Genomic DNA, 20,111 nt, shown 5'->3' on the forward strand with positions numbered 1-20,111 from the left:
TTTTGCACTTTTGCTGTAACAAAACAAATTTCCCACCTGTGAAACTAATAAAGGTCATCTTATCTTATCTTATCTTTATGCAGGTGTAAACAAGGGGCCCTATAATGCAGGAAGAGCAGTCACTGTCATCTCGTGTGCTATTTTTCAAAGAGGAAGTGGTAGAGGACTCAGCGGTGCAGCTAACGTTGAAGCTGGAAGTGAAACAGACGTTGTTTCTCAGCGGTCGCTTATTTACGCAGCAGTTGAAGATGGACAAGTTTAAGACTGTTCTGAACATTGCAGGCAAACAGACCAACCTTGGTTTTGGCCTGATAGCTCTGTTGACAGCGGGAGGAGAGCAGATATTCTCTGCAGTGGTATTTAAGTGTCCCTGCAACGAGCTGAACTTTGTCTATGGGATAGTGTTCCTGCTGGTGCCAGCTCTGGCTCTGCTGCTGCTGGGTTACATCCTCAGTAAGAAAACGTGGAAGCTGCTGACGGGTCTGTGCCGGCGTACGGACAAGCTTTTGTGCTGCAAGAAGCTGGTTGCCGCTGGTGTGGTCCTCTGTCAGATCGGCACCTTTGCGCTTGTTGCGCCTTCTACTTGGATAGCTGTAGCTTTACTCAATGGAAACTACTACGAGTGCGCCATGACAGGTACCAATGTGAGCATTTACAACAAACACGTGTGCAGAGATAGGAACTCTGAGATCCAGTGTGAGAAGGAGCTGCACCGGTTCCCGTGTGGGAAAAGCATTAGTGTACCTCAGGCTGCGAGAGAAGATGTTCTGCTTAATCTCCGAGCTGAGTCTCAGGTACGTAAAATGCTCTGCTGCTTTCACACTCATGTGAAAGAGTTCTTTAGATCTGTTTGGGTTTTTTTATCTACAAACTATCAGCAAACTGAAAGTTATTTGCTCAATAGAACAGCTAGAGATGCCTACGGTGTAAATGCTTTGATTTTCATTGGCATTGTTTATCATATTTTTAATGTTATTATTTGTGTTACTTAATTCTGCAGTGGTTCCCAGTTGTGTTCAGGAGTTAGTTCATGTTCTCTCAGAGCTTTACGCTCCTGTTTATACAATCTGCTATGATCTGCTTTACCATCAAACGTCATTTGACCCAGTGTTTTGTAGGTTTTGGGTTTTTTCTAGTCATTATTTTGAAATTCGATTTGTGGTTTGGTTGGTGTTTTGTGTGTGTGTGTGTTTTGTGTGTGTGTGTGTGTGCGTGTGTGTGTGTGTGTGTTAGGGTTAGGGTAAGCGACTAGGGAAAGCATTGTGTCAATTAGGCGTCCCCACAAGGATATAAATACACACGTGTGTGTTTGTTTAGATTTCACTTCTCGTTTTCTCAGCATCATAAACAGCTCATTTTTTGTTGGACGCACCCTGGCATGTCTACATTTGGGTCTTCCACACTAACACTAAGTCTGCATGACTGTGACACTTGCTTACTTGGGTTTAATAGTCAGGGGTGTCCAACTCCAGACCTCGAGGGCCGGTGTCCTGCAGGTTTTAGATCTCACCCTGGGTCAACACACCTGAATCACATGATGAGTTTATTACCAGGCCTCTGGAGAACTTCAGGACATGTTGAGGAGGTGATTTATCCATTTAAATCAGCTGTGATGGATCAAGGACACGTCTAAAACCTGCAGGACACCGTGCAGTAAGCTAACCCTCCCACCACACCCAGCAGAATAAGATGTCTGTTCACAGTGGACACAGATGCTTCTTTCACACTGTCTGTCTTCTCTGTCCAAAATGTGAACATTGGCATCCTCAAAAGAGTGACCTTTGACCTTTAGTCAAATTCTGCTTATATTTCAACTGTAACACACAGAATTTCAAATGCTTCAGTTATTTAGTGGTATTAACCAGTCACAGGAGGGAAAACAGGAATGTATTAAAGCAATCAGTTAGATATTGAATAGACTAGAATGCCTTTAATGTCACTATACAGTTGTACAATGAGAATAATAATGGCAAAATAACTACAGCAAAACTAATGTGCTAACTCGACGTTTTATACAAAAAACAACAAAAGCACTGCTATCCCAGCTTGTGAAACGAGTTCTACTGTGATAGTGGAAAGCAGCTATCTCTCAGGTGAATTAAACCTGCTAACAGTTGTTAGCTGAGGACTGGCTAACATCTGCTAAATCAGACCTTCCCAAAGTGTGGGGCCCGCCCCCTGGGGGGGGGGTGCAGAGCCATGGCAGGGGGGGCGCGGTATGAAAAGGGAGGGAAAAAAGCAATACGCTGCGCCTACAGAAACGCAAAGCAGGAGATGAAGCATCGCTGAATATGTTTCCAAACCAACTTCATTCTAAGCCAAAGACTAGAAAACCTGGTGAAGCAAATCTGCCCTTTGGCTTCACCTGCACAGGTGCTGAGGTAGGTCTCCCTGCAGGACTGGTTTCCCTGCGTCAGGAGCAGCGCTGGGCTCTTCAAATCACGGACAAACAGGATCCCACATTCTTGATCTTTAGTTCACAAACACTTGTTGTAATGACTAACTGCTCCTGACATGTTGGAGATGTTTGCTCTTTATACAGTAAAGTTACAGCAGGATACAAATAACATCAGGCTGATCCTGCCACGATTTGTTCCCTCGGTTCAAATCACAGACAAACAGGATCCAACAGCTGTTTATGTTTTTAAACCCATTTTGCACAGAGAGGATTTTTTTGATTTGATAGCAATGTTGAATATTATTACACAAAAAAAACAACTACACGTAAAATAATCCCACCGTGACGCCTCTGCCTTTGTAAACAGAGGGACAGTAACTGCGTGTAAACCTGCAGACAGTCAGATTAACAGTATTTTGTCTCTATCTGCCATTCTGCAGTTCATCCCATGTAAACAATAACGTGGCCACAGCGTGGCGTGGAAAAAGGCACATACCTCTGACGTTGCGTGACGAACTCAGTTCTCGGTGATTCGAAACACTGTTTACGTGGATGAAACAGCTGTGTTTTCAAAAATACCCGTGTAGATGTGGACGTAAAAGAGTTAGTAGTTTATTTCATTGCTACCTGTAATTTATTGCAGATTACTTTTATTTGCTTAATTATTTACTAAATGTTTGTGGTGTGAAATAAACCACAATGGCGCAAAATATGGGGGTGTGTGGTTAGAGGATGTGTGCGTGGGGGGGGGGGGGCAACATTTTTCTTGTAAAACAAGGGGGGCCCAGCAAAAAAGTTTGGGAACCACTGTGCTAAATGAAGCTCTTAACACTGGCCACACAGAGGCTAACAGTAGAACACAGACAGATTTCGACACATAGTCAGTGTTTCTCTGTGTGAGCACTCTGAGACAGCAACATGTACCTGCACTATACTGAACACAAAACAACACAGCGCAGGGTTGAACTAGCTTTGTTAACTAGAAAAGTTTAATGACTAGATTTACTCATCACTCCTAATGTCACAGTTTGCAGAGTGTGAGGAGTGGACCCAGGTGCAGACATTATCAAACTCAACTGATAATGAGCCGTTTATTAAAGCAGACAGAACAGTACAAAATAAGGGCGAAAACAATGCAAGCTAAGCAATAACCTAAACAGGAGGCTAACGAGAGAAGTGGGACCACACGGCAGAACAGCTGACACACAAGAACATAACGACGTCACAGTGGAAGAGTAAAACTAAACACAACGAACACAGGAACACAAGACCTCTTCAAAATAAAACAGGAAACATAAGACACCGACATGAAACACATGAAGGGCAAGGGAGACTTAACAGGGGTGGAAGACACAAGGGAATCTAATAACAAACTATAACAACCTAGGCATGATAAAAATGAACTTAGAAAACCCGAAGGGCTTAAACATAACCCATAAACTAAAACTCAAAATGCTGGGTCAAAAGACCCAAGATCGTGACACCTACAGAACTAAATACACCCAGGTCAATATTTAAACACTTCCATGACTTACTCTTGATATTAAGGGTGCAGAAAAGCAGTTCTGCAACTGGTAGCTCTGAGGATTTGTTAGCTTAACAACCTTCTGCTCCCAAACTGTTCCCACTTGCTTTGATTTGAACTTTTCCCGGGTTGTGGAGCGTAGGGTGACCATATTTTGATTTCCAATGAAGAGGACACTTGGCCCAGTCATGAAGAACTTTTACAAGTCAAAAAGGGCAAAAAATAACTTAAAAACCTCTGGAATTAAATAATGGTACAGAAATAAGGCCTCATATAAGAAAACTTAGCAGTACCAGGACAGTACGAGGGAAATAACTTTTGCAGTCGTCTGAAAAGCTGCAGTTGCACTTTGGCATCTTTTTAAAATCACCAGGCTGCTGCGCACTGTCTGTCTGTGAGCGCAGAACAACTCACAAAGCTGCAGCTCGGGCGTGACGTCACACATGTGGGTCCTCTGTAGGAAACCCGGACATTTTCATCAATCTCGAACATCCTCCCAGACATCCCGGACAGAACGTGAAAAGAGGACATGTCCGGGGAAAAGAGGACGGTTGGTCACCCTAGTGGAGCATGTGCAGTAGTTAGCAAGGAAGGAGTTGCAGTTTTGAAGTAAATACTTCCGATGCTTGTGCTGTTGTCAGTCAGCAAGCTGTCGAGAAGAGTGAAGTACAAAGAGCCGAACGGAAACTGAATGAGTGCACTGCAGCCACTGTCTATGGTTTTCATGCTGTATTATTATTTATTTAATCTTTGAATTGTTTTCACAGTTCTCCCATTCTGGGTGAACTCTGCTGTCATCATGTGCTTCCAGCAACATGCAGCTAGGTGATGTAGGGCTGCACAAAAGTGCACCTGGGGTGGGTGAAAATCATCCGTGACCCCCAACCTTCCACCCAAATGGATAGATGGAGGATAACAGTTTGATGATGTTTTCATGGATAAGTCTGGATGGTAATTTGTCTGTATAACAAAGTTTGGATGATCATGGGATGGCTGTAGCCACTTCTTCCACTTAACAGATTGTTTTTGTTCCGATCCCTGGCTGCTCCAATCTGCGTGCCAAATATTCTCGGGCAAGATACTAAACCAAGCGGCTCTCTGATGCTTCCATTAAAGTAAGACAGTACAACAGTAGGTACGTAGGTTGTATATGTTGTGTTCAGCTAGAGGAGAAATGTGCTACAGTAGAACCAGTCAATTCACCATTTCAGCAGGTTGAGACTTTTATTACACGATTAGTCTGGAAGATCATGGTTAAGTTGATACATTCATGGGATAATTAGTCTGATCATCATTTTACTGGATCACATGGTTTGCATGATGAGTTTAGTGGATCATGTTGAGTTCATGAGTGTGCTTTTGTGCTTATCAGTGAATTAAAAGTGTAACAGTATAAACACAATACACATAGAAATGTGATACTGATATTTAATGACAAAATGTACCAGTGTTCTGTTTTCATTTGTAGCCGTTGACCTAAAGAACTTCAGAAACGTTGTTCCCTTGTTATTTTTTTTGACTTTCATTTCCTGGTGTGTGACTAAACGGTTAAACTGCTTTTATTACCTCTATTACCTGTTTACTATTTACTATCAATACTGTCCGTAGATTCTCGGTTGGATGCTCATCACTCTCATCATGTTGACAAACCTGGTGCTCACCTGTGTGGCTCGGTGCTCCTCCCCTATTAGCTACCTGCAGCTGCAGTTCTGGAAGGCGTATGTGCATGAGGAGAGCAATCTACTTGATTCCTATACGGCTAAGCACGCCAAAGCGTTTGCTGAGAGAAACCTAAAGACCTTCTTTGAAAAGACACCACCTGAAAATGTCATCACACCATCCAACCGAGACTGGGAGAAGATCTCCTCTCTCTACAAGTTCACCTCCAAAGATACCTACTACAGCACTTTGCACCGATATGTGGAGAACTGCCAGGAGACTGACAACGGGACGATGAGGATGAGTTCAGTCAAGTCAAACGAGTCTGTAGAAGATAACCCAGCTGTTCTTAGTTTTGTAGATGATGGGAGAATGCCACTGTGAGTCACAGACTACCCACATTAAACTGTAAAAGGTGTGAAGTAGAGAAGCTCTAGAAATGCTCTTAACTTCGTAATTTTGAAGAATAAATGAAATATGCATGAAATAATCATTTGTATGCTTAATATTGTAGTTGCATAAAGTGGGACAGTGAAGGATAGTGTGCAGCAACTTTTTATTATTTTGTATTTCCTTTGTCATGTCAGTCTTTAGTTTTTAATTCCATGTTCTGTTTGCAGACTCAGGAGAATCTGTCTGATCCTCCCGAGTCTTTCATCCTGTGTGAAGTTTGTGTGTCTGCATTTACCCCACTGCGTTCCCACAGTACCTCCTATATTCTGTTAATAACCTCTTTGCTTTGACCGTCCTGCAGAAGTTTAAAGAAGAGAAAAAGCAGATGAACTCTACTCTAACACTTTGTATCACTGTAAACATAAAAGGACGGCTGCAAGAAATTTATGTCCTAACTTAGGTAGTAACCAGAAACGTGTTTTTTCCCTAGGCTGCAATCTTCCATGCCGTTCGAGTTGTTGTGGTATGCATCGAGCAGATGTGTAGTTAAATTTCTCAGGAAGTGTACATCAGGTTATGTAGAAGGTTGCAACGCAGAGCTAAATGGGGTTCTGGTGCATAGTTACCCATATGGAAAAGAAATAGAAAAAACTTATAAAAGACTTGCATCAGATGTGGCCTACTTCAAATAGTGAATCATAGAAGGCTGATATGCTTTACTCATGAAAGTGGCCACTTTCATTTATTGTTTTAGTATCCAAAACATACAAGTTTCATTTATATAATTTTTCAAGTTTTCACTCTTGTATGCTTTTCATACAAGATTCACACACGACACATACAAACTTTAGAAGATTTATAGATCTTTTCCATGTGGGTATTCAAGTACAACATGCAGTGAAATGTGACGTTATGATGTAGATCTGATGCAGGAGTTGAATCAATGTGTTACGCTTGTCTCTCCTTAACAACGTGACATCAGATCTCCGTCACATTAAAACTACAACTGCACTGTGGCCATGAAACATTCATCTTTCATGGCCACAGTGTGTTCTGGCACCGTTGTTTTATAGAAGTCGTATGAACGAGAACAGGCAAAGGTTTCCTTTGCACTGATTATTTTGTTGAGAAATGTGGGATTAAAAGTTTACCTCTGATTACAACGGCGAGAGTAAAAGGTCTTAACATCCAGCCTCTTAAGGTTACAGTGACACAACGTGTTTGAACACAGTTTCTCTATATGTGCTTTTACTAATAGTAAATCAGCTTTATTCTTAATCAAAGATATAATCAAAGTAAGTCTAATTAATATGATGGATGAGAAATGCAGTTTGAGTAATTAATATCTGACCTTTTCCTGTGATGGGTTTGTGTTGTATGTGCTTCTGTGGTGGGGTTCGTTGTACCAGTGAGAATCTGAGGGCTGTAGTGCTTGGTCAGAACAATAAACAAATATTCAGAGACAGTATTTTAATATATGATTTAATAAAAGAAATTAAGCTGAGTATATTATGACTGAAAAAAGAAGTTTTGAAGACAAAAAGTGAGTGAAAATGTAACTGAAGTAAAACAGTATTAACTGAGTGAAACATGAAGAATTCATTTGTGACTGAATGTTCATATGTAATGGAATTAACAATAAAAGATGTTAAGTACAACACAGAAGAGAAGGAAATGTAACAAAATGATTTTAAAGCTTGAACTTTGTTGTAAATCCCACATGTGAAACAGTCAGAGAACCGAGGATGGTTGATGGACATCAGCTGAGTCACTGAGAATTTTCCTCTGTGAAGAAAACTCATTGAACTTTGTATTTTGTAAATATTGGAGTCCTGGACACACAACTCACACGTCCTTGTGTTGTCACTGTTTGTCTCACCGTAAACTGTCTCGGTACCATCCCAAGTCCTGCAAATGCACGTGAACCAGCTAACTGAAACTGTGATTTATTTCCTGTTGCTGTCAAAGCACAAAGGGTAGTGGCTTAATTTGCAGAAGTTCATGTTTTTACAGGCACTGAAGGACCAAGTGTTTGTTAGTTTGCTACTGAGTGACTGAGCACTCAGGCTCAACGTGTTTATGGTAAATGGCCTGTATTTGTATAGCGCTTTTCTAGTCCCTAAGGACCCCCAAAGCGCTTTACACAACCTGTCATCCACCCATTCACACACACATTCACACACTGTGTTTATGAAGTCACACAGCATTGATTAGCGGCTGCTAGTCATCAGAAGGATCGTGACCCGTGGGTTTCATAATGCACCTTTGTAGACTGACCTCTGATCCAGTATATATGGAGCTCAGTTATTTATTAGGCACTGAGAGTGTCAGGATGAAGGGGCTGTCTATCCGGTCGTTAAGTGATGACGTGACGAATCCTACTTCCGGGTCTAAAGTAGTCTGCGTTTAATATGGCTTTTGTGTTGTTAAGATGTTTAATGTTATGTATTTTCTTCTATTTGATCTCAAAAAGCTCCTAAAACAGTCAGTGATCACCGTTGACCTCCCTTTATTACCGCTAATCATTTATTTAAGCTCAGTTTTTAAAACCTTACGATGTAGCTACAGCCCAGCCCATGCAGCAGTATATGAATGACTAACCTCGTATTGTGGATGGATTATCTCAGTTGTTCTCCTGGCTGAAGTTTGGTCCTTTTACAGCATCCTGCCATGCGATTACATTTGTTCCTGACCACCGAGAACACTCACGTTAACTTTTATCGAGTGGAAAAAAAGTTAGCTTGTTTATATTATGCTAACATAGCTGTGTCGCTAGCGGTCACGTAGCACATCATTATATACCAGCTAGCCCAACTTCAGTAACCCTACAAACGTCACTGCTGTTTAGTTTTCTGTCTTCATTTATGTTGGAAGTGATAACAGAGCTGTACGTTTTAATTTGTTTCAAAACCCCGCAGTCAGGACATGCTATATTGTATTTAGATAGAAGCTAGCGAGCTAACTTCCTGCTAACTTCTAACTCCGTTAAATGTCATAAATTCCGTTTTCATGGATGCCTGGATGTTAAACTCAATTGTTACACCTGGTAGAGCAGAACGCTGATCATTTTATTAAAGATGAAAGACTTTAGACAGTTTTTCAACTCTCAGTAATGCCACAGTGATGTTTGATATATGGACCTGCAGCGGAGTTTAGGCCCAGACACGGCTAGTGACGTCAGACTGAACGACCGGATACCATGTACCAATTAGAAGATACTCCCTCTACTCGGATTCACACAGATCAGTTTACATTTATTGACACATTGTTTGAAAGAAGATGAATTCAGCAGCAACTGAAAGAGAAATCTTTTAGATGGATGTTCTGACACCCCCACTATACTCACAAACATCCTGTGCAACCTTCTCTGAATAAAGTTGAAAATAAGCATGAAACTGAATCGGAAAAGATAAGAATACAGATGAATACAAGTTCAATAGTTCAATTGGGAACATTTTAAAGTTTGAATAGTTCCTGCAGCTGAAAGTATGTGGAAGTACTCAGAGTTGGAGGTCGATTAGGTCGCATGTGGCTTTAAACATTCTTTCTATCCAAATACACAAAAGATTGCTTTAAAAAGTTTAATGTTTTAGGAAACTTATAAATAAGAAGCTGAATGATGGTTTTTCTGGAGTTTCCTATATTACCAGATATATTTGCTCGTCTTCTTTCTTTGCATATGAATCCATGGCTTTAATATGATGCCGTCCTACTCTCTGCAGCTATAACAGCTTCAACTCTTCTGGGAAGGCTTCCCACAAGGTGTAGGAGTGTGTCTATGGGAATTTTTCACCGTCTTCCTGAACTGCATTTGTGAGGTCAAATACTGATGTTGGATGAGACTGTGTGGCTCGCAGTCTCTATTCTGTCTCATCCCAAAGGTATTTCAAAGTGTTGAGGCCAGAACACTGTGCACACCAGTCAACGTCTTCCACACCAAGCTCACTCATTCATGTCTTTAACAGGCAACAGGAGGGGGATATTCCCAGACTTTCCCAATTTTGTGGGAACTTTGTGTGATATTGTCCAAAGTTTCTTGGTATGTTGAACCGTTAGGAGTTCCTTTCATTGCAACTAAGGGCCTGCACCCAAATCCTGAAAAAGACCCCACGTCATACTTCACCCTGCACCAAACTTTACACTGGTGGCACAATGAAGTCAGACAAGTACTCCCAGCAGCTCCCAGACACGATTGGATTAGTCTGATTTGTCACTCTACAAAACTTCCACTGCTCTACAGTCAAGTGCTTTACACCGCTGCGTCCTGCGCATCGCATTATCGGTGATGTGATGCAGCTCGGCCATGGAAACTTCTTCCATCAAGCAATCATCAAGCCACATGAGGTTTGGAGGTCTGTAGGGACTGACTCTGCAAACTATGGGTGTCACCATCCACTGAACCCCACTGTGTGATGATACGTGGCCTACCTTTGTGGCCCACATGCCTGTGTGCTTGATTTTATACATCTGTGTATAAAAGGGATTAGAACACCTGAATTCAATGATTTGGATGGGTGAGTAATATAATGTATGTAATGTATGCTTTTACTCACACTGGGTGCTGCCTGCAATCTCAAAGCAGCCCAAAAATGAATGAAAACCTAAATATTTTAAAACCTACAGTCAGGGAAATAATTATTATAAATAACTAGTAAAGAAAGGACCAGTCTATAACTTGAGTGGTAGGTTTATTTGAACAGTGAAAGACGGAACAATGAGCAAAAAAATCCAGAGTTATGAATTAATTTGCATTTTCATGAATTATACCTTTATAAACAAGCTTCACAGAGTAAAATAGAACCGAATGAGAGGGCACTTCATAGCTTGACTAAAACAGATCAGTGATGTAAATGAAACCTAATGAGAAACCTGCACTGGGCTAATGTTTGTATGCAGAATGCCTACAGGCTAGCAAGGGTCACACCACTCTGACACCACATTTCCTGTCTGCACAGACAGATCACACCTTGGTTTACTTGATGGGTTTCATGTTTAATTCACATCACTGACAAAGATGTAGACATACGAACATCAGTCCAGGGCAGGTTTTTCATCTGACACTTAGTTAACACTCATTTTCGAAACACAAATGTGAGCTGTAGGAACTGTTGATGTGTTTTACACATGAACAGATTTGTCAGAGTGCAGCATTAATGCACTGCAAGCTTCAGTCCTGTGGGACAGGAACAGACACACCACATAGATGTTTGCACTTCCCCGCACGCTAAGCGCTGACTGTCTCTCTGCTACAGACGCCGCTGGTGTGCGCTCTAATAATCTGCTCTTGTGTTGCTGTTGTGTACTGTGTGTCTTCCCACTTTGCATGTTCTGTCATGTTTTTGCTCCTCAGATAGTTTCAGGTTACAGTCTGGATTGCATAATAGTTAAAAGACAACCAGAGTAACTGAACTAACAGGATTTTTCTCCATGACTGACTCACCTATGCTGGTGCTGGGGTGGGGGGAGGGGGGGAGTAAAGAGGGATGGTAAAAGAGAAGAAAGCAGAGTTGAACTTTTTCACCTTTCTTTTTAGTATCGACTCTTCTCTGGAGATGGAATAGATATGGTAATAAAAGGGGAAGTGGTTGGGAGGAAGTGCAGCCTCACTGAAGGAGGGGCCTGCAGAGAAGACAGAATGCCAAAGGGAGGGGCACATCCAGGCTTGGCAGATGAGTTTGGTCTGGCTGTGGAAAACAGCACAAAGGAAGTGACTCCACACTGACACTTGGCTCTTTCACTTTTAGCTCTCTGCTGTTCCACTCGGATTTATTGGCCGACATCATGGATAACTTCCAGAGTATCTTGCGTTTCCTCGTGAATCAGAAAACCACAATTGGCTACAGTTTCATGGCTCTGCTGACTATAGGCGGGGAACGAATTTTCTCCATGGTCTCCTTTCAGTGTCCCTGCAACCACGACCAGAACTTTGCTTATGGCGTGACATTTCTGCTGGGACCAGCTGCAGTGCTGCTGATCTTTGGTATTTTCTCCAGTACCCGCTTTTGGAAGCTCTACACTGGGTGCTGCCTCAATCCCATGAAGCTTTGCCCCCGTGGAAACTGTTTCGGCTGTCTTAGGGTGTTCCTGAGTATTTTCACCGGGGCCTGTGTGGCTCCTATAATGTGGCTCTGTGTGGCTCTGCTCAATGGAACCTTTTATGAGTGTGCTGTTAGTGGTCTTGATGATAGTCTGGTGGTCGATCTCTTCTGCAAAAACAAGACATTGAAGTGTCGTGAGGAGCTGGCCCGGGTGCCCTGCGACCGCTCTAAACTGTCTAGCGAGGAGCGCATGGAGCTGCTGCTGATGTTCAGGGCTCAGTCTCAGGTAAGATTTCATAGTGATGTCGGGAGGGCGACTGGGATCCAACATTACAGACTTTCACACAAATTTGAAGTATGGGGTTCGATTGATCAGTATTTTGCTGTTTGTCTGTTATGGTTGTTGTGAGTGTAGTGGGGTTTCTAGTTTAAACAGCAGGCCATCACTGAAAAGGCACAAAGACTGATCATTTGTGTTAGACCATTATGTTAACAATGAAAAACTATCCTCTAACTCAGGGCTGGGCCACTCCAGGCCTCGAGGGCCGGTGTAGGTTTTAGACCTAACCCTGGGTCAGCACACCTGAATCACACGATGGGTTCATTAGCAGGCCTCTGAAGAACTTCAGGACATGTCGAGGAGGTCATTTAGCCATTTAAAGCAGCTGACACATCTAAAACCTGCAGGACACCGGCCCCCGAGGCCTGGAGTTGCCTACGCCTGCTCTAACTAAAGACTTACTGACTGATTTGTTCATTTATTTAATTTTGCTTCACTTAAAATAGTGTCTAGCTGCCAGACAACTTTTAGTAATTGAATATTGGTCCTTTATGGAAGTGCAGTCCTGAATTGCTGTTGCTGTGGTTCTTCATGTTGCATGTCTAAATAATGAAATCAAACTAATACATTTTACTTCCAGCTTCTTCATGTTTGCGTGCTCTGACTGCCAAACGCTTCAGGCTGTTCTCTTTACGTTCAAAGGAAGTATGAAGAACATAACTATTTAAATACTGCATCACTGCCAAAAACAAACAAAAAACTGGGGCCTTCTTAGAAATCTAAGAGACTGAATTACTCTAGTAATTGAGGTTTGTGCTTCCAGGTATCTCAGTGTGATGTATTCAGGTGTTACACAGTCTGAAGGTGTCAGTTATCCCCCAACTCTCCTTTCCACCTTCTGAATTCTCTGCCGTCCCTAAAGACAGTCTGAAACTGACAGCATCATTTGTTTCTGCAGATTCTGGGCTGGTGCATTATCATTATTGGCGCTTTTGTAGGCCTTCTGGGTACCTGCTACAAAAACTGTCGCTCCCAAGTCAGCTACCTGCAGCTTAAATTTTGGAAAAGCTACATAGACAAAGAAAAGGAGCGGTTTGATGCCCTTGCTATAGAGTATGCCACCAAACTGGCTGAGAGAAACCTGGAGAGTTTCTTTGAGAACAAGGCACCCGATCCATTCCCGTTTCCCAACCACAAAGCCTGGGAGGAGATCTCTGCATACTACACGTTTTCCAGGAGCGAGCAGTATTACAGCACCCTGCAGAGGTATGTGGAGAAAGCGGAAAACAGGAACCTTCCACCAGAGAAGAGACCCGTCATGGATGTAGAGCACGAAACAGAGATGAACTAAACAGCATTTTATCTGGAAAACAGTTATTCCGATGTTCAGGGAAGTGATAAATAATGAATACACTGCATTGTGATTGTTCCTACTCAGCACTGATTTTATTGACAGTGCAAGTCTGACTCAGGAAAAAGCCTCCACAGCTGTCTCTTTATAACAATGCTGCCCCCAGTGGTTTAACCAAAGAATGAGCACATGAAGAGCATAACCACTTTGAAACCAAACACACCCACTGATGCTGCCTACCTCTTTTAGACTTCATGCTTTTGAGACCTTTCATAAATGACACTGCTGGGTAAAATGTCTCACTTTACATTTTCAGAGTAACTTGATTTAAACACAAAAAACAGCCGTGTGCCATTTGAACACTGGCAATAACAGCTGTAAATATAGTGTATTGTTATAACAGAGGGTAATCTGTAAGTGAGAGGAAAAGAAGAGGGCCACAGGAGGTTTTTGGATGCGGTAAAGGATTCCTGCTATAGAAGAGGGTGCAGGCTGTAGGCAGACCAACCCTAACAAGAGCTGCTGAATGAAGTATTGCACTAAACTGCAACAACAGCCCTCTGAAGACACTTGCACTGCAAAGATCCTAGTCTGAGGTGTCCCCAGCTTCAGAGTTGCTCTCCCAGACCACAGCAGTGCTCTGTGCTCCACAGAAGCTCTCCATCATGGATCTCAGAAATAGATCCTGCTCATGCCTTCTTGTGTGCAGCCTCTGTTGGTCTCATAGCTCAGCTTGTTGTCAGTTGTTCTCTGGCACCACGTCCATGACAGACGTGGACCTTTCACCGTCATCCACGAGCGCTCTGTACGCCTCCTCCGTCACCTCAGTGACACACGTTTTGTTTTATTCAGTTTATGTTGATCATGTAAAAAATAACCAAACAAATTTCCCACGTGTTGGACCAATTAAGGTTCACCTTATCTTATCAATATACTTGTATGAAAAACAAGAAAAAAAATCAAATAAAACTATACACTACAAAAGAAAAAACTGTACAAAATGAAGCAAACTAACATATCGCACCTTTCCTGATTGAGTTTACAAATCCAAACAAGAGTGGGAATAAGTGCATGCTTCTCTAACACCACCTCTTCTCCTTAAGTCATCTCTAATTATTTATGCAGCTTCTTGTTGTTATAAACTTAAATAATAATAACAAACATACTCCAAATTGCATAGAATATAGTTCGTACATTAGCTTGTTCCTGCAAGTCATTCACAAAACAGATGTTAATGAAAAATTCTGAATATGCACAGAAACTAAATAAACGAGACATTTACTGAAATTCAGCATCTTTATGTCACGTGAAGACTTTTTTAAACTGCTTCAGCTGTTGCACAGTTTCACTCCATGCACTGAAACACAAACATTTTTCCAACATTTAGCATGCAGATACATAACTTCCTACTTTCAGGGAAAAAAAATACTTTGAGTATTTCCTGATTTATTATTTTTCAGTCTGAATTACATTTGTGCTCTCTGCAATTTCACTAGATCTGCATATTTCACAACTTCAGGCTGTAAAAAGAGTAAATTTGAGGGAATCTGTATAACCTGCATTGTAATGATTATAAATTTTGTCTTTCACAAAATTGTCCTTTACAGATTGATCACGCTTGTCTTTTTAGCATTAGCGCTTCTGAAGAGCATTCTGTACCTTTGCTCAGGTGTGCAAAGAGTCCTGGCCTCTGTTACTCTGTTACATTCTCAAAAAGAAATAAAGTACTAGACTTGAAACCACCACGAGCCTGGAAGATCATACACACAACTGAAGAGTCAACACGTTCTCATCCCAAGGCGCAACATGCCAACAAGAAGAATTGTTTTCGTGAACACTATGCTCAGTGTTTTAAAATGTTTGACACGTGTGATGTGATGTTACACATATATATGAGAGATTTTCATAAAACTTTTTATTAGTATGTTATGCTTTGAAAATCTGTTTTTCTTACAGTGTGTAATTTTTCTAAATAAAAACTTTGTTCATTGTGTTTATGCCTGATCATGTAATGTTAATAAATAAAATATTTAATCTGGTATTTGTGTATTTTGTGGATAATGATTAAAAATTAGTCCCATGACACTGATGAGCACAGAGGCTAGCAGCCCTGACCCGAGTCTGCATGTATCACGGGGAAGCAGCAGTGGACTCCTCTGTCACAGGGGCATTTATTCTGTGTTACTGATCCAATGAAACAGGAAGAGCTCGTGTTACAGCACATTCCTGCCATCCTGTGATCTCTTTTGGCATATTCTCCTAATATCTCAGAGTTATTTCATAGCTAACAAAGTTTATTTTAGATCATGTTTTTAAATCAGGTTGTGATCTTAGAAACAGCTTCATAGCACAGATTTTAGAGTCATGTGCACATATATCTAATTAGTTCCCAGAACTCAAAGACTAAGTAGAGCGTACTTAAGATGACTGTTAGGACAACTTATTCATTGCACGTATGCCGTCCTAAGAATAACTGGATGTTTCCGACTGTGCAGTACTGATGATTTACCCGCTGACAAACGTTAACGTTCTACTAAATTAAAAAGCAATTTGTTTTTTTGTTTTTGTTTTTTAAACCACATTTCGTTTTGTCATCCTTGACATTTCTAGTACAACACTTATATTAATATAACACTGAATGCAAATGTGAACCTTTAAGAATAATTAACAACACTTCTTGTAGTGGAGTTAAAATCAGCCCAACTCTTATTTTCAAATGTAATAAAGTATAACAGCCAACATACTGGACACTGTTCTGCTGAACAATTACCATCATCGGTCTCAGATTTAATTATTCTGAAACAAAGTTTAGGCCCACCACAACTTTGTTTTGTAGTTACATTACTGATATAATCAAAGTGAAGTGTATTTATTGTTCAGTCTCTAGTTTAAACAACACATTGTTTTGCATTCAAACACAGAGGCTGGTATGATGTAATATTGTAAGGATGCTTGTTTCCAGGCATTACTGCCTGAATGACTGTCATGGATCGAGGTGATCCAAATGTAAGTGCAGAGGAAAGTCTTTGTCTTCCCTTCAGTACAGCGGCAGTGGATGTGGGTTGGAGATGCAATGAGCTTGAACCTGCAGGCGACCACCTTCACTGACCTGTGAAGGAGGACTCATCTCTCCTGCAGTCCTGCAAGCAAACAATCATATTCTTTGCTACACCAACTTATTTGCTTTCTTAAGACATTTTTTCAAACATTGCAGACTCCAATTCAGACGATCTCAGGCTCCCTCCCCACTGGAGAGGTGACATTCAGTGTCCCACTTGTCAGTCTGGATAGCCCTGACCACCACCCCACACACAATAATGCCATGAAAGCATATTTTTAAAAAGGGCTATGCAAACATGGCCAATAACTTTCATTCTGATGATGTGTAGAATAATTTGGGCCCAAAACAAATTTCACTGTTCATAAACTTCCAGACTTGACTATATAAGTCTGTGGGGTTTGAATAAATGCAGACCAAACTGTGGTTGTTTGTATTTACTTCCACAGCATGTCTTATAGAAGTAACCGGAGTCATCAGAAACAGCAGAGAGCAGTCATATCTCAAGTCTAATGACAGAAGGATTACAAAATGCTTTTTGTAATTAAAGTGGAATTTGAAAAAGGTTTTTGAAATGAAGTTTTAAAAAAAGCATTTTAAAAATCAGTTTATTAAATTGGAATTCAAAAATGAATTTACAAATGCAGATTTTATTCTACAATTCATTATTTAAGCACAGAAGTCTTTATTTCCATGTGCATGGCTCTTGTGGTCCTCCATACCTTCCAAGCCAAAGACTAGAAAACAAGGTGAAGCAAATCTTCCCTTTGGCTTCACCTGCACAGGTGCCGAGGTATGTCTCCCTGCAGGATTGGTTTTCCCTGCGTCAGGAGCAGCGCTGGGCTCTTCAAATCACAGACAAACAGGATCCCACAGCTGTTTGTTTTTGAACCCATTTTGCACAGAGAGGCATTTTTTGAAAAATGTATTGATGCAATGTTGAATATTATTATTACACAGGAAAAAACAACTACACGTAAAACAATAAATGTGTAAAAATGTCACAGAAACAATATGTGGAAGAAATACGTGAAAGGTTCAACATGCAGGACTGCAATGCTAGGCTGACACCTTGTGAGCAAAAACGGAAGTACACAGAGAGGCAGTGGGCCGTCTGATCTATGTGGCCACATGAGTTTTATAGTCAGTAAACTTTCACAGTACTCAACCAACTGAAGACCAATGGACTGCAGTAAAACATGAACTAAGATATTTGAAAGGGGCATCTGAGACAGACCTGTTACAGGAAATGTGATAACGAGGAACTCAGGTTGTGGGCTTACAGTGATGCTGATTGGGCAGCTGATGTCACAGACTGACGTACAACTAGTTATTGTATAAGTCTGGCTGTAAATGGTCATTGATTACATGGAAAACCCAAAAACAACCTACTGTTGCATTATCTACCCGTGAAGCTGAGTACATGGCTTTAGCGGCAAACCTACAGGAGTGTAAAGAGGTATTGATGGACAGAAACGTGCGCCGCCAAAGGTTTATGAACATAACCAGGGTGCCATGGCGTTGGCTGTAAACATGTTGACAGCATGACTTTGTGAGGTCAACTGTGAGTGAAGGAAAAATAACTTTGGATTATTGTTCATGGTGGCAGATGTAATGACAAAACCTACAACAAAAAGTTGTTTAATTTTGAAAAATGTGTGTTTGGACATTAACCCAGTACATGAACATGTACACAGTACTGGATGAGATGCAGAGAGGTGTCTAAGAAGAAACACCCAGTGCATCATGGGAATCCCCCGGCAGCCTACGTCTATTGCAGCATAACTAAGGGAGGGTCACCTGGTCCAGCCCTAACTATATGCTTTAGCAAAAAGGAAAGTTTGAAGCCTAATCTTGAAAGTAGAGATAGTGTCTGTCATAACTAGGCTGATATGGTACTACAAGGTCATTAAGATAAGATGGGGCCTGATTATTTAAGACCTTGTATGTGAGGAGCAGGATTTTGAATTCAGGATTTAACAGGAAGCCAAAACAGGAGATATTACTATTTATATTTTATTCCTCATTTGACAGAAATGAAGGTGAAAATCTTTTTCTTTTACTTTCACCGAGATCACTGGTGTGTGATGTGTCTGATGCTGAGAGACCACAGAACTGTAAGAACAGGATTGTTAGGCTGCATCTCCTGACCCAACAGTAATTTTGAAATTAGCTAGTAACAGCTAGCTAATGTACTTCTGGAGACTAGAGTCTATCACACTTTGGCAATAAAGTAAATATAATATGTTCAACACTGAATTGATTGTATTCCTGATGGACTGAGCAGTAAATGAAAGTCTGCCACCGGTTAGTCCAAAAAAAGGTTTTTTATTTAACGCAAAAACCCCAAACTTTGGTTAAATTATACATGAATCTAAATCTCAGGTCCATAAAAGAGGTCAAGTAACAGAACTGGACTCAAAAGCTGGCAACAAACAATACTAACACAAACAAACTGACCTTCTGAAGGAGACTTAAATAATGTCTGATCAGCCTACAAAGACACAAAAAGAACACACAAAAACCTAACTGAAACTAACATAACAAATTCCATTTACCCCCCCCATGATCCAGAGTAGTAGTATGACCCAATTTGCAGGTCTCCATATAGGCTTGCTCCGCCCCCTTTTCCACCTCCTAGCTCATCAACCAGGGACTGGAGCAGCTGCCACTGACGTAACGCAGAAAACAGAGAAAGATTAAATCATACAAATAGCAGTGTAAGCTAACATGTGCACACTTGCTTTACAGTATTGTGTGACTGTATAAATAAATTAATTCTAAACCAAAACCAATTCTTTATTACCCTGTAAATTATATCCTATATTTAAAGAAAGAAAAATAAAAGTGTAGTGTGATGCATACGTTTGGTAGTTGCAGCGTCCTGATTATTCCAGAGAGTGATGGGAGTCACAGAGTAGGTCCTGGTCTGTGTGTGTGGGCTTCCTGTGAACTTCAGTGTTGAGGTTTCTGTTTTCCTCAGTGAGCAGCGAGGCTCATGCTTCGTGCTTTTAGTCTTGAGCCAGGTGTCATCCACCTGTAGTGGTTAGGTGCTTTCCCTTTAACAGAGCCAAGAGCTTTATTTTCCACTTCTTCCATGTAAAGGTCGCTGTTGATGTTTGTGTCCATAGAAACACTCATATTTAAGGGTGTCAGAGGTTTAGCAGTGTGCAAATCTGATCGGGGGTGAAGCTGTTTCTGTGTTGTTGTAGTTGTTTTCTGTCTCCACCTACACGGACTATGGTTGTAGGTATACACGTGAAAAGGGAGATCAGAGGACGCTGTGGTTTCATCTTTATTCAGTGAAAGCTTTTGGACCTTGGAGTTTTTGATGTGATGGGGTGTGTTCCCCACATGGGGGAGCTGGGACGGTGGTGAGATGGGTCTGAGTGGAATTACTGCTTTGTGG

The 20,111-nt window shown here is 41.2% G+C and overlaps 2 protein-coding genes across 2 annotated transcripts; both read left to right on the forward strand.

The window, feature by feature from the left end:
* The first annotated feature begins 189 nt into the window (after positions 1-189).
* calhm6 (calcium homeostasis modulator family member 6) lies at positions 190-6,072 on the forward strand. Its single transcript, XM_026184491.2, has 2 exons — positions 190-794; positions 5,532-6,072. Exons 1-2 carry the CDS (start codon positions 249-251, stop codon positions 5,964-5,966), a joined length of 981 nt encoding a protein of 326 aa, XP_026040276.1. The 5' UTR covers positions 190-248; the 3' UTR covers positions 5,967-6,072.
* A 5,440-nt stretch (positions 6,073-11,512) lies between these two features.
* LOC113031935 (calcium homeostasis modulator protein 5-like) lies at positions 11,513-14,613 on the forward strand. The gene is made up of 2 exons (XM_026184492.2): positions 11,513-12,299; positions 13,252-14,613. The coding sequence occupies exons 1-2, from the start codon at positions 11,757-11,759 to the stop codon at positions 13,642-13,644; spliced, it is 936 nt and encodes a 311-aa protein (XP_026040277.1). The 5' UTR covers positions 11,513-11,756; the 3' UTR covers positions 13,645-14,613.
* Positions 14,614-20,111: the final 5,498 nt, after the last annotated feature.

Source organism: Astatotilapia calliptera, chromosome 11, assembly GCF_964374335.1.
Source record: "Astatotilapia calliptera chromosome 11, fAstCal68.1, whole genome shotgun sequence".
Lineage (NCBI taxonomy): Eukaryota > Metazoa > Chordata > Actinopteri > Cichliformes > Cichlidae > Astatotilapia > Astatotilapia calliptera.